Source organism: Rhinolophus ferrumequinum, chromosome 8 (assembly GCF_004115265.2).
Source record: "Rhinolophus ferrumequinum isolate MPI-CBG mRhiFer1 chromosome 8, mRhiFer1_v1.p, whole genome shotgun sequence".
Taxonomy (NCBI): domain Eukaryota; kingdom Metazoa; phylum Chordata; class Mammalia; order Chiroptera; family Rhinolophidae; genus Rhinolophus; species Rhinolophus ferrumequinum.
The window spans coordinates 6,425,072-6,437,965 of record NC_046291.1 but is presented as its reverse complement, the minus strand read 5'-3'; the positions used below and the strand labels follow the sequence as shown (position 1 = coordinate 6,437,965).

At 46.2% G+C, this 12,894-nt stretch overlaps 1 protein-coding gene across 2 annotated transcripts in view; it reads left to right on the top strand.

Moving 5' to 3' along the window:
* The window catches only part of DIS3L2 (DIS3 like 3'-5' exoribonuclease 2), a 301,104-nt gene that overhangs the window by 195,782 nt on the left and 92,428 nt on the right, over positions 1 to 12,894 (top strand). For both annotated transcript variants that reach the window (XM_033112550.1, XM_033112549.1), the window contains one exon: positions 4,449 to 4,561. In XM_033112550.1, the coding sequence (XP_032968441.1) occupies positions 4,449 to 4,561 (113 nt within the window). The remainder of the gene's footprint in view (positions 1 to 4,448; positions 4,562 to 12,894) is intronic.

The following is a 12,894-nucleotide window of genomic DNA, read 5'->3' as shown; positions in this document are numbered from 1 at the left end:
TAAAAGGGGTGTCCTCCTAGGTCAAGAAGAGTTTCTGTCACCACTGTCCAGTCTCAGCGGTGGGTAAAGGTGAGCTCAGGTGACCCCAGTCTGGAAGGCAAAGGCAGGGGAAGCCTAGCACACTTCTACCTGTACTTGGCACCGCCCTTTCAAGTAGAGTACTTCCGGCAGTCACTCTGCCCCAGCTACAGATGACTGGAAGCTAGAAGGTTAAAAAGGAATTGTTGGATCTCAGGGACTTATGATTAAATAGAACGAGAGTCGATGGCTTGGTGATTGCTCTCTAAACAGGCCCTGTCACAAGTGGCCCTGTCACAAGTGGAACCCAAAGGGCCTACAGACAGGGAGATGGCTGTGAACAAAGCTGGGAAAGTCCCTGACGGGATTCCTGAACTACAGCTGAGAATGTGGCATCTGTGGAACCTTAAGAGCTGGGGAGGGATTTCTAGCTGTGGTCCCGAGATGAAAAATCAGGTTGTATCATGTCCTGGAGTTATGGTGATAGTGGCGGGGTTGAGGGTGGTAATAAAAGTAGCAGAGGCTCTGAATCCCACCTGGTTTTGAATCCAGGGTTTATTACTCACCAGCCAGCTAACCTTGGCAAGTGACTTGGAACCTCTCAGATGATTCATCTGTTAAAAGTGGTTTACATGGCTTTTGTCAAATCTGCATTGATGTGTATGGAGCCCCTGGCACAGAGGACATCAAATGGTCACTGCCGCTATCCTTGTTACCATTTTTGTGATCGTTGTCAACAGTGCATTCATGTCATTGTTATAAATTATAAAACTTCACGTGTTCTCGGTGAAGTAAAAGCAGATTTCAGCTCAACTCGCTCCCATGCAGTGAGGTTTTGTGACCTTCCTCTGTCACAGCACTAGTACCATCATATTGTCGCCACACAGATATATCCACCAAGTGCCAACCCCATTAGACTGTGAGCTCCTTAACCAGAGGGGTTGCCCCTTACGGATGCTCAGGGCTGGATTGGACCAGTGGCTCATTTCCGTGCATCACGGATCTGTGTAAGGAGGCACTTTCTCATGACCAGAGCTCTTCAGAAGCAGAGTGAGAGACTTCAAAATGGGAGCTCCACCCCCTTGAGGATATGTTGGGGGCCACCTGGCAGGGACACTGTTGGGAAGTGGCTGAACTGGCTGGGAGGCTTGGCTTCGAAAGATGGTTCTTAAGCCACTACTTTAGGTTCTAGGCGTGTTTTAATTGGATGAAGCAGTTCTGATGTCCTCTCAAGTTCATTCAAAGGGGCATTTGTGTTCCTTTGAGCATAAGTTTGTGGGCCCAGTGCAAAGTTAATCAGACATGGCTGGCCTTGGGGACTCTTCCTCTGCTTCTACAGTTCTTCAAAACTCACAGGACTCACCTTAGCCCCAGTAGATGAAAATGGTTCAATGCAAAAGAAATTTTTAAAGAATGCTTTCATCTGAAAGATGGTACTTTTTTTAAACATCGAATTTGTCCTAAATGTTTCGATGACATATATTATATAACCTTTTGGATTTATATTTTCTCCTTCATAGAATAAAAATTACAGTACCACTACCTCAAGAGTTCTGCAAGTTCACATTATGTAAATATATGTAATAAAATATTTATTTAGGGTTTCCATTAAAAATGTCCAAAGGGGAAAATAAGAGAGCTTCTCTTTGCTGGTTTTAGAGGCTCTGCTGGGAATTCTGAGTGAAATTTAAGCCTCTCAAGTATGTTTTGATTGGCCCCCTTCGTGTTTTATCTCCTGTAATGAACTCTTTGTCAGTTTGTCAATTTTGACAAAGGACAGAAAGTTCATGTGTAGTAACAACACAGAGACTGAATTTAAAATTATGGTTTATATCATGATGTCATAATCCTCTCTCTTTTCCTTTAGTCAATATTTACCTGTTAGGCCAATATATTATAATTCTGACTTCAAAGGAAGACACTTTATTTTACCTTCTCCAAGTGTTGCTTTTAGATACTTGTAGTATCAGAATTGGAAGTTGAGCCGTCTGAGATTCTTGGCCACATTTTCTTAGGGTTGAGTTCCTCGATCATCGCAGGGCAGGTTTCGCTGCCCCCAGTGACCCAACAACACAGCTGCATGGCTCTCAGAATGAGGCGGCTGAACTTGGAGCCACACTCGTTTCTCTCAGCTTTCCAGACAGCCCTCTCTCCTCTGTGGGAAATAGATCTGTTATATTATCCCGTAACAGCAGGATCTCTTCGATGGACTTAGGTTGTCCCTCATGCATTAATGTTACTGGACTGGGCGGGGAAACCCAACAAATGCCCCGTAGGAGGGTTGTCTTGGGGTGGGAGACAGATGGAGAATGGGGAAACTTAAATGCTTTTCCTCCCCTGAGCCCCTGAGTTTAACTACCCCTGTTTAAGCATTTTCCATTTTAAAAATTGAAGGAAAACTCATCCCCCAGTGAAGAAGGAATGGGAGGACAAAAGCTATAAGATTTACAGATAAAATGTGTGATACCTTAGGGCTGGTTATCCAAGTAAACAGAAGAGCAGGTGGTGATGTGTTAGTAAACTCTTCTGAGTCAACTTGCTATTAATAAGGATTCTTTCACTGAGTCATAACCCAAAGGGAATTGATTGGCTCATGAACTGCTAAGTCCACAGGTAGACTAGCTGCAAGTTCATCTGGATCCTGGAGTTCAGATGAGGTCATCATGATTCTCCCTTTACTTCTTATACCTGTTATTTTCTGTCTTGGTATGATTGTGTGGCAAAGATGTTTCCTTAGCAGTTCCAGACTTACAATTGTCCTTACTGTCGGGGTTGAGAGAGAGAGAGAGAGAGAGAGAGAGAGAGAGAGAGAGAGAGAGAGAGAGAGACCAACCCTCTCCTGAAGTCCATATCACTCCTTGAAAACAAACCCAGAGTAAATTGACTTGAGTTGCATGCCTATGATTGACTAGTCACTATGAACAGGGATTTGGTATAATGGAATTACATCAACCATATATTTAAATTTATGCAAATTCACCTTTGTGCTTATAACATCCACATGCTTCTGTCTGCCCATGTTGCTCTCCTCAAACTATACGTTTATTTTACATGTGTACTCTTTCATATTCTGTCTATCTTGTGCATTTTCACGTAGAGGTAAATGTGTATATGTGTATATAATTACACATGCTCTTTTTGGTAGATGATTTATAGGATGTTTGAGAGTAAATCTTCAATTGATAATCTGGCTCCCGGGCCTCACTTCAGGTGCAGTTCCACTGGCCTGAATCATCTCACCACCTCTCCGGCAGAACTACAGGGAAGGCAGAGCCTGTTGAAAAATAGCGCCACCAGTAAGGGAAAGGGCAGTCCTAAGAGGGAAAACAAGTAGGGTCTTTTACCAGACGGGGAAAGGCAGCAGGCAAACCAATTACTGATTCATTCACTCAACAAGGATCAGTTGCCTACTATGTGTCAGGCATTCTTCCAGGCACTGGACCTACAATGTGAAAAGCATTTACATGAAAGGCCCAGGCTTTCTGGAGCTTACACCGTCGGGAGAGAGGCAGATGGTAAACATGTGAGCAAGTGAAGATACGCAATGATATTTGGTCATGATGTGAGCTCTGAAGAAAAGACCACAGTGGGTATATTCAGCTCTGACAGTTCAGGTGGAAGAAACAGGGCAGGGAATCTCTTTTGGTTCTGGGATTCTCTTTCAATTGACCCTTATAAGGTAAGAAGAATTTTGACAGGCAGATCCTATTGAGATTATCTTAAGTATAAGGAAAAGCACAAGCCAAACGACATCTGAATGGGATGAGGTAAGATCCGTTCCGGGAATGGAAAGAGGTTTCCCATGACAGCTGCATACAGAGCATGTGGAGGTGAAGTCTTCAGGCTGGCCAGGTAGATCAGGGTGAGACCATGAAAGGACTGAGCAGCAGGCTAAGGAGTGACCTCATCAGATCCGTGGTTAAGAAGGTTGCTAGCTAAGAGGAAACAGAATCAAAGGAGGAAGGCCAGTGAGGGGGCTGAGTAAGGTAGGAAGGCCATGCTGTGGCCAGAATGAGCAGGAAGAGCAGAGCTTTCAGAGGCAGGCTGCAGGATTTGGGGATTAACTTGCTTCTGGTGGTGACCTGACAGGATTTGTTCATCATCCAAAATGAGTCTTTTTTGGCAAGTCTATTTTTTGTTTCCTCAAAGAGAAGAAGCCTTTAGAAATGGGAAACATCTTGTGGAAATGGTCATTGTTGCTTAATCAGGACAAAATCTCATCACCTGTTGGTGTACAATAAGGAAAGTAACAACAGGGACATCGTGGGGTAGGTAGAGTGCCCAGCGAGACTAGAAACAGCAGCCTCTCCTTCAGGTCCTGTGACCTCGGAGAGGCATGCATTCTCGGGAAGGATTCCCGGGAAGGATTCCCGGGAGGGACCACCATGGCCTACCCTTCTAGGCTGATCACCCTTCTTGGACCTTTCCAGGTATCTTCGAAGTGGGAGTTCACATTGCCGACGTCAGTTACTTTGTTCCTGAGGGATCCGAATTGGATAAAGTGGCTGCTGAGAGAGCAACAAGTGTCTACTTGGTTCAGAAGGTAAAAGTCAGTCTCCAGTTTCTTGGATTGAAAAACATGCTTCTATTTAGTCGTCTTCTTTTTTGTTTTGTTTTGTTTATGTCTCTTTAAACAAAAAATATTCCTGAGGAATAGCAATCTTGTCTGAACATCTTTTCCCACATCTAATAAGGTCTTTAAAAAAAGAGGTGTTCCCTGGAAGAATATTTGCCCTCTGTTATTATATGTTTTCCTGTTAGGCTGTTACACGAGGTCTGACAATCAAGTTCACGAACATGTTGCAATGATGTTGCTAACCTTTTTTGATATCAGAGAGATTATTCATTATGAATTTGTACCAACTGGACAAACAGTTAACCAAGTTTACTATTTGAAAGTGCTGAAAAGGCTGTATGAAAAAGTTAGACAACCTGAACTTTTCGCCAACAATTCATGGCTCTTGCACCGGCTCACACGGCACTGTCTGTGAGGGAGTTTTTAGACAGTAAACAAATCACTATATTGGAACACCCTCCCTACTCACCTAATCTGGCCCCCAATGACTTCTTTCTTTACCTGAAGATAAAGGAAATATTGAAAGGAAGACATTTTGATAACATTCAGGACATCAAAAGTAATATGACGACAGCTCTGATAGCCACTCCAGAAAAGAAGTTCCAAAATGCTTTGAAGGGTGGACTAGGCGCTGGCGTCGGTGCATAGCTTCCCAAGGGGAATACTTGGAAGGTGACCATAGTGATATTCAGCAATGAAGTATGTAGCGCTTTTCCTAGGATAAGTTCGCAAACTTAATTGTTAGATCACATATGTTCAAGAGGAACCAAACTGAAGAGATGCCATGGCAAGACCCAGGTATTGACCTCCAATTATTGTTTCAAACCGGCGCTCAGCAGCCCAGCCCACAACAGCCACAATTTTTATAAAGTTTTTTTTTTTTTTTTTAAGATTTTATTGGGGAAGGGGAACAGGACTTTATTGGGGAACAGTGTGCACTTCCAGGACTTTTTTCCAAGTCAAGTTGTTGTCCTTTCAGTCTTAGTTGTGGAGGGCGCAGCTCAGCTCCAGGTCCAGTTGCTGTTGCTAGTTGCAGGGGGCGCAGCCCACCATCCCTTGCAGGACTTGAGGAGTTGAACTGGCAACCTTGTGGTTGAGAGCCCATGCTCCAACCCACTGAGCCATCCGGGAGGCAGCTAAGCTCAAGGTGATCGTGTTCAAACTTAGTTGCAGGGGGCGGAGCCCACCATCCCTTGCGGGACTCGAGGAGTTGAACTGGCAGCCTTGCGGTTGAGAGCCCCCTGGCTCATGTGGGAATCGAACCGGCAGCCTTCGGAGTCAGGAGCACGGAGCTCCAACTGCCTGAGCCACCGGGCCGGCCCTTTATAAAGTTTTACGACAACACAGTCATACCCATTTATTTATGTAGTGTCTGTGGCATGATCACACCGTAATAGCAGAATGGCATGCAGATTTACTATTGGCCTTTTAAGTAAAGGTTTTGACCCCTGTTCTAAGGGGTGGGGGCTAATCTGCTCTGACCTGCCCTTTATAAGATAACCTGGAGTCTCTGAGATGGAAAAGCAAAGAGAGCCAAAGAGGAGTCTGGGCTTTTCCGCCTGGTCCTGATTCTGTGACTCCTCGTAAGTCACTGAGTCTACAGACCCCCTTTGACAAGTATTTAAAGAGCACCAGTTGTCTGCCAGGCACTGCCGTAGGCCTGGGGACAGTGGTGAATAAGAGACCATACACGAGTTATTTCTGCCACCTCCTCGGAGCTCATGAATTCTTCCAGGTTTCCTTCTCCTCCTTTGAAACACTATTCACCTGCTTATTGGGGTCATCTCACGTCTTTGGCGATATCATGACTTTCACTTCCTACCTACCTTGAATCCAGTGGTCCAGTTTTGGATTGCTACCCATGTTGGTTTGAACTTTCTGTCCTCGCCTGCCCTAGGACATGACTTCTGGTATTAGCTCTTTGACTGCACTAGGTGAGAGGGATAGCCCCACCACCCACCAGCACATACCATGGCATTCTGGGAGCTGGGAACCTTTTACCTGGCCCCATCTCTTACAGGAAAGAAACCAGCCCAGGTGCCAAACCGGCTCCATTCTGGGAACTTCTAAATGTCACCACCTAGGGAAAGGATCCAGCTGCCCCGTTTCCCGCCACTGCCCAATCTGATTGGCAGCTCCCGCATAGCTGGCAGAGGAGAAGCCCGGCTCTGAGCACGGCCCTCAGAAGCAGTGTATCCTGGCAGGTCAGTGTGCCTACGGCTGCTGCCCTCTAACTCCTGGGAAAGTTCATCCCACTGCTTGCTCCAGGTAGGCATATGTGTGACGGTTGGAAGATAGACTTCCAGACCTACCTCTGCCAGGTGCAGGAAACCATAATGTCATTTGGCCTTCGAGTGCCCCAATCACGTGCTAGCAATACATTGACTATGTTTAATATAACCTCAGGTTGGAGACATCTCATCCACACCTTCTGCCTGAAAATGCAGTTGGCTAAACCCAGCCCTTGCCTGGCCCAGGTCCTCTTAAGGAAGGGAGATGACACTCCAAAATCACTCAGATCTACAAAAGCTATAATGTTATGGTAGAAAGAGAAAGAGAAGTAGCAATCTCTTTGAAGACCACATGAAATGAATAAATGTGAAACATTCTCCCTATACAGAAAAGTTGAACTCTGCTCTTCAGATTCAGATATTTAAGAATTATAGTCACAATGAGAGCTTCTTCTAAGCAGGTGTCCTGCTTCTCTCGTCTAGCTGCTGCATTCTCCTTTTATAACCAGGAATTATGTTTCATAATCAGAAAATGAAAAACCAAAACTGGGTTAAATAACTGAAACATGTTCTCTTTACTTTGGTTTCGTGATTGTCACAGTTCTAGAATTTCTCGTTGGGATTGCAGAGTTGGGACTGTGCTCTGAGCTCTGCAAGTGGGAGCTGGTGGCAGAAGGCCCGCGGCCGGAGTGGGTGTGCAGGGGCGCCCGCTGCCCAGCACTGCCCCACCTTGGCGGGAGCCGGCGGCGCTGGCCCGCAACCCTGGACAGCAGCAGCTGTGTCTTCGGAGTCCTTGGAACCGCTGCACTGACCTTTCTTCCTACTCATTTTTGTTTCTTAAAGGCTTGTGTCCAGGAACTTTTCTGCTGTTTTCCCTTTACTTTGCCTATAAAGGCCTCCTTAAAAGCTGGATGAGCTGCGTCCCTCCTCCTCCAGCTCCTCTGCTCTCTCATGTGGCAGAGTCGTTTCTCCCCACTTCATCAGGTGGGGATGGAGTATTGTGTTGGGGGTAGGGGTGGGGGTGCGGGTGCAGGTTGATTTCCCATCTGGAGGGAGTGTGGTCCTGATTTCTTTTCATTCAGTGCCGCTGACTTGTACATAACCAATGTCAGAGTCTAAGGAATTCTCCCGGAGATTGGGACAGTGTGCAATGAAACGGATCTGGAATACCACCTCACTGTCTCCTAGCTGAAAGTCTTTTTGTTGGGATTTTATTCCCAGTAGTATGCATTTGGTTACTCTTGTTGACAATAGGGTGTACTCAGGAGGAAAGATAAAATTAAATGTTGTCCATTTAACTCCCTTGAAAAACACTCTTTTTGATAAAAGATAGATACCTGTTAGGATAGGGAACAACTGTCTACCCACACTTAGGTCTGTCCTTCTCAAAAGGATGTGATATCTGCCCAGCGAATGTCTCCCAACTGGCTTCTCTGAGAGGGAACTACAATGTAATTGTAAAATTTAAGGTAATGTTTTCAATAAGTGAATTGAATTTTGAAAGCAAAAGAAAACCTAAACAGTTGAAACCTAAACCTAAAATTTCTGCCTATTGGCTTCAGTACTTGTGTTATTTTAGGTGTGAAACAGCTCAGATGAAAGTTCGCCCATAAATCTCGGTGATCTTTTATTGGTCCTGCTTTATAATGGAGATCAAAGATTGGGATTGGAAGCTGTCTTAACGTGGAGTCCAAAGAGTTTTAAGATGTTCCTTTCTGACCCCAGCAGGTTGTCAGAGTGCTGGTGTTTTGTTAATGTCAAACTGTGTGGCTAAGAGTTGATCGAATTCGGGATTCATGGAAGTGTTGATGGGAAAAAGAAAACTCTTGAAACAGAGACATTGGTTCCAAGTGAATTATCTCTGTCCTCTAAGTTGTGTCAGCATGTGAGTGGGGAGCTAGCTGTGTGCGCCTTAGGAAACCTCGAAGTCCTCAGAGAAAGGGAGAAAAACTCACGCAGTTCTCAGGTTCAGGCAGCCAGAGGGCACTGAGGGTGTGAGGCGCGTGTGGGAGCCAGCAGTGACCTGGGCCAAGAGGGCACAGGAGGCCCCTGCAGCCCCTCCTGGCGCTAAAGAACCCCGGGCGGTTGTTGATGGCTGCCCCTCCTTGAGCTGTCGTGGCCCCCGTGTCGCTGCTGGTCCCTCCCGTTGCTCCTTGCCGAGATGATGGATTCTTCCCCTCTGTGGCCCTTTCCGCTGGTCACAGGGCTGTCCTGGCTAACCCGTTGCTGAACTTGGCCAGCCCGCCCGCTGTGGCTTTAGCAGATGTTTCTGCTCTCTGAGGCTAATATAAGATTTTATAGTCTTGTTGGTACCCCCACCCAGCTGCCTTGGGCAGTGGTGTATTTACCTAAATGATCAATTTCTCTCAACTCTCTGAAGCCCTAGCCCAGAATGCTTAGAAAGTCGGTGTCCTATCATCAGTGTCCCTTTTTTCCACGACCAGCTTTTAAGCTCTGCCCTGACTCTCCGATCCTGGCCCTGACACATGCTTAAGAAGACTTAGCACCTTTAAGCCCCTTTCTTTTTCTGCTGATCAAGTCCCAACTGTGTGCCAGGCGCCAGGTATATAAAGATGAGAGAGGTGCTGAGCTTGCCCAGGGGAAGTCAGGAGGTGGGCATGTAGCAAACAGTTACAATACACGGGGCTACCTGCAGCTCCAGAGGGACTCCCAAGGCGGGGAGGTATTACAGAGGAGCGAGAGGGCAGGTTTGCCCGGTTGGTGGTAGGAGTGGAACGGTAACAGCCAAAAAGGTTTCATAAAGCTTTTGATCTTCTGAGCATGTCCGGGATATGTGAGAAGTCAGGGAACCGAGGCACACAGGTAAAGCTAGGGGCATGGAGTCGGGAGAAACGGACAGAAGGAAAGGGCTGGAAGGATGCTTGGGAGCCGTGGAGTTTCACATTCTCATTTCCTCTGTGAAGAAGAGCTGAGGGTTTCTGTTGAGGACCAGGGAGAAGGCAGTTGGGTAGGAGGTTTGAGGAGAGGAAGAACATTTTTGGAATAGAGTCTGAAGGGCACAGAGGAAGGAACTAACGAAAGACAAGTGAAAGGACTGCCAGCTTCCACCGAGGTGAGAGCTGAGACTGGTTCAATAATATGCCTCTACCCAGTCCAGTGATTTTCTCCATCGTCGCTCAGCTACGACTTGCAAAAGCAGGGGAGGTAGATTGTAAAATTCACCATGGGGTCTACAGAGTTGGGACCGTGAAAATGAGGGCGTTTGAGAACTTTGAAGAAATTACCCATGTGGCCTCTACTGAGCAGTGAAGGTGATGGAGGCAGGGCTGGACCCGATGGGACAACTCCGCAGCCATCAGAGGATGCAGAAGTGTCCACACGACGCGAATGACAGCTAGCAGTTTCTCAGCTCCTGGAAGGTCCTTCTCTTTTCCAGTTACCTATCGTGTTCTGCAAATGTCACCCCTGCCTCAGTCTCTCCAGGTCGCGTGGCAGATCTCTTGCAGCCACTGCACTGTTGTCCAGACAGGTCTCCCCTGGAATAACAGGACTTGTAGTTGAGAAAGCAGCTTATCGGGAGTGGCTACCAGTTTCCCGGCCCCACCTCCCGTGGGGATCCCTGCTGTGCTCTGGACCTGACGCATGGCACTGTGTCGTGGAACACGGTCCCAGTGATCTCAGCAGAAATCAGATTTATGAGAGGCCAGGACATGCCACCCCACAAATGTGATGGTGGTTCATTCATTTCCCTTTGAAAGACAGAGAAATAACCATCTATTTACAAAACTACATGAACATAAAGACTGTTTTCTCTGAATTCCATCTGAATTCTGCCCCAAGATCTACCGGTAGTGAAAGTTTATTAAAAGGAATACCCTTTAAACTGTAAAGATAATTATGCTCCCTGAAAAGTTTTAATGTTTGGCTTCTTCCTGAGCACTTAGGTTCTTTGGCATCTGGCCACTGCAGTGTGAATATTAAAATGTTGTCTTCCGTATAAGATAAAGGATTCCAAGCAGTATTTATATATATAACCTGGGCAGCCTCTGTGTATGCCAGTAATGTTTAGAAGGGAGTAGCTAAGACAGTTTATCTTATACTTAAAATACTAGCTGCCTATCAAATTCTTGTGTAAAGTGTCTACCATGTGATTTAATAATTCTATGTGACACAATAAACAGGAAGCAGAAAGCATAGGTGATTCACTTCCTGGACAAAAGTCAGTCATTCATTTGCAGACTAGAAGTGCCTGCTGTACGTCAGGTGCTGGATAGAGAGAAAGAACAGGCGCTGGTCCTCATTCCTAAGGTCCCGTGGTCCAGTGGAGGGCAGAGGCACAGAAAGAAGCAATTAGGACTAACAGTGCACAGTGTGTTCAGAGCTATGGAAGAATCAGGAAAGAGCAGGGAGGGTGGAGTGACTGACAGTGTCTGACTGCCTCAATTCCTTTTTGAAAAAACAGGTGGGGGTGGGGTGGGGGAGTATACAGACGCGGTATGTGCCCCCACTGGGGGGATCTGTATAAGCCTGTAAGATGGTGATGAGCTGAATCTTAAAGGATGTGCAAAAGTTGGCCAGATGCACAGCATCCAGAACGGTGTTCCAGAAAGGGGGAATGACGAGAGCTGGAGCGGTGGGCAGGCCTGGCAGGGGAAGGGTGTGCAGTGAGCAGGCCCAAGGGGCACTGGTGAGGGTGTGGGCGGGAGGGCAGCACCAGACCAGAGGCTGAAGGGGGGCTGAGCCTGGTGACCAAAGACCCACAGACCGTGGCAAGGCCAGCGAGCTGACTTACTGGGCACCCTCAGTGTTTTACCAACAAGAACACCCAGCCTCAGAATCAGACTCGCTTGCCCAACTTGTACAGGAAGTGGTGGCCCCCTAGGGTTAGACCCCAAGTCTGTCTAGCTTCAGAGCCTTTGCTCTTTCCCCTGATTTGTGCTGGTGATGAGTCTGGACTTCACTCTGTTGGTTAATGGTCCGTAGACAATTTTTGCCGTGGTAAAGGCTTTTCTGCAAATAAAATCTTAACCCCAAACTCCAACATATAAAAACAGATCCGAATGTGTTTCATTAGCATAAATTTCTTCCATATTTAAATGTGTAACACTTAAGAGAGCCACTAATGAAGACAGTAGCTTTCTTGTCAATAAGCCCTTTTATTTTCGAATAACTTTAGGTTTACAGAGAAGTTGCAAAGATAATACAGAGGGGTCCCACACTCAGCGCCCCACTGTTACCATCTTACATCACCATGGTACGTTTGTAATAACTAAGATGCTGACATTGGAACATTACTATTGACTAAAATCCATACTTGATTTGGATTTCACCAGTTTTCCAGTCCAGTCCAGGTACCACACTGCATTCAGTCGCAATGGCTTTATTTTGACAAACACCAAAACATGAAGTCAGGAATTACGTTACATTCTCGGATGCTCAAATTGTGATTCGCAATCAGATACTGCCTTGTACACTTAGAAGAAATATCACCTATCTGTAAAAAAGGTATGAAGCCCTGGACTACAAGCCTGCCCGGTGATCAGCCTGCTGCTACCAAAATACAATTGGTGTAATCATCTGATAATGCAGCCCAGAGAACAATCCAAGAATGCACCCCCAACAAACTCCGTTTAGTCTGACTCAGCTTGGCCCATCGTACAATATACCATAAACGGGGAGGCGTAAACAACACATTGTTCTCACAATTCTGGACGCTAGAAATCCCAGATGGAGGTGCCAGCCAATTTGGTTCCTGGTGAGGACTCTTCCTGGCTTGGAGACAGCTGTGTCCTCACATGGCCTTTTGCGTGTGTGTGTGTGTGCCGGGCAGGGAGGGGTGTTATCTCTGTCTATGGGATCAGGCCCTACCCCCACCTTTATGACCTCATTTAACCTTGACATGTCATGGTTCAGTCATGGGACTGCATAGTATTAAAACTTTCTCCAATTTGTTCAATATGTTTATGCAAGAAAAAATGCATTATTTTGTAAAACACTTGATCCGTGCAAGAAAATGTTAAATATTTAGATCACATTTTAATACTCATTAAATAAGTTAAAGTAAAACAGTATCATCTGAACAGATGGTGCAAAAGCGGCAGTGAGGAA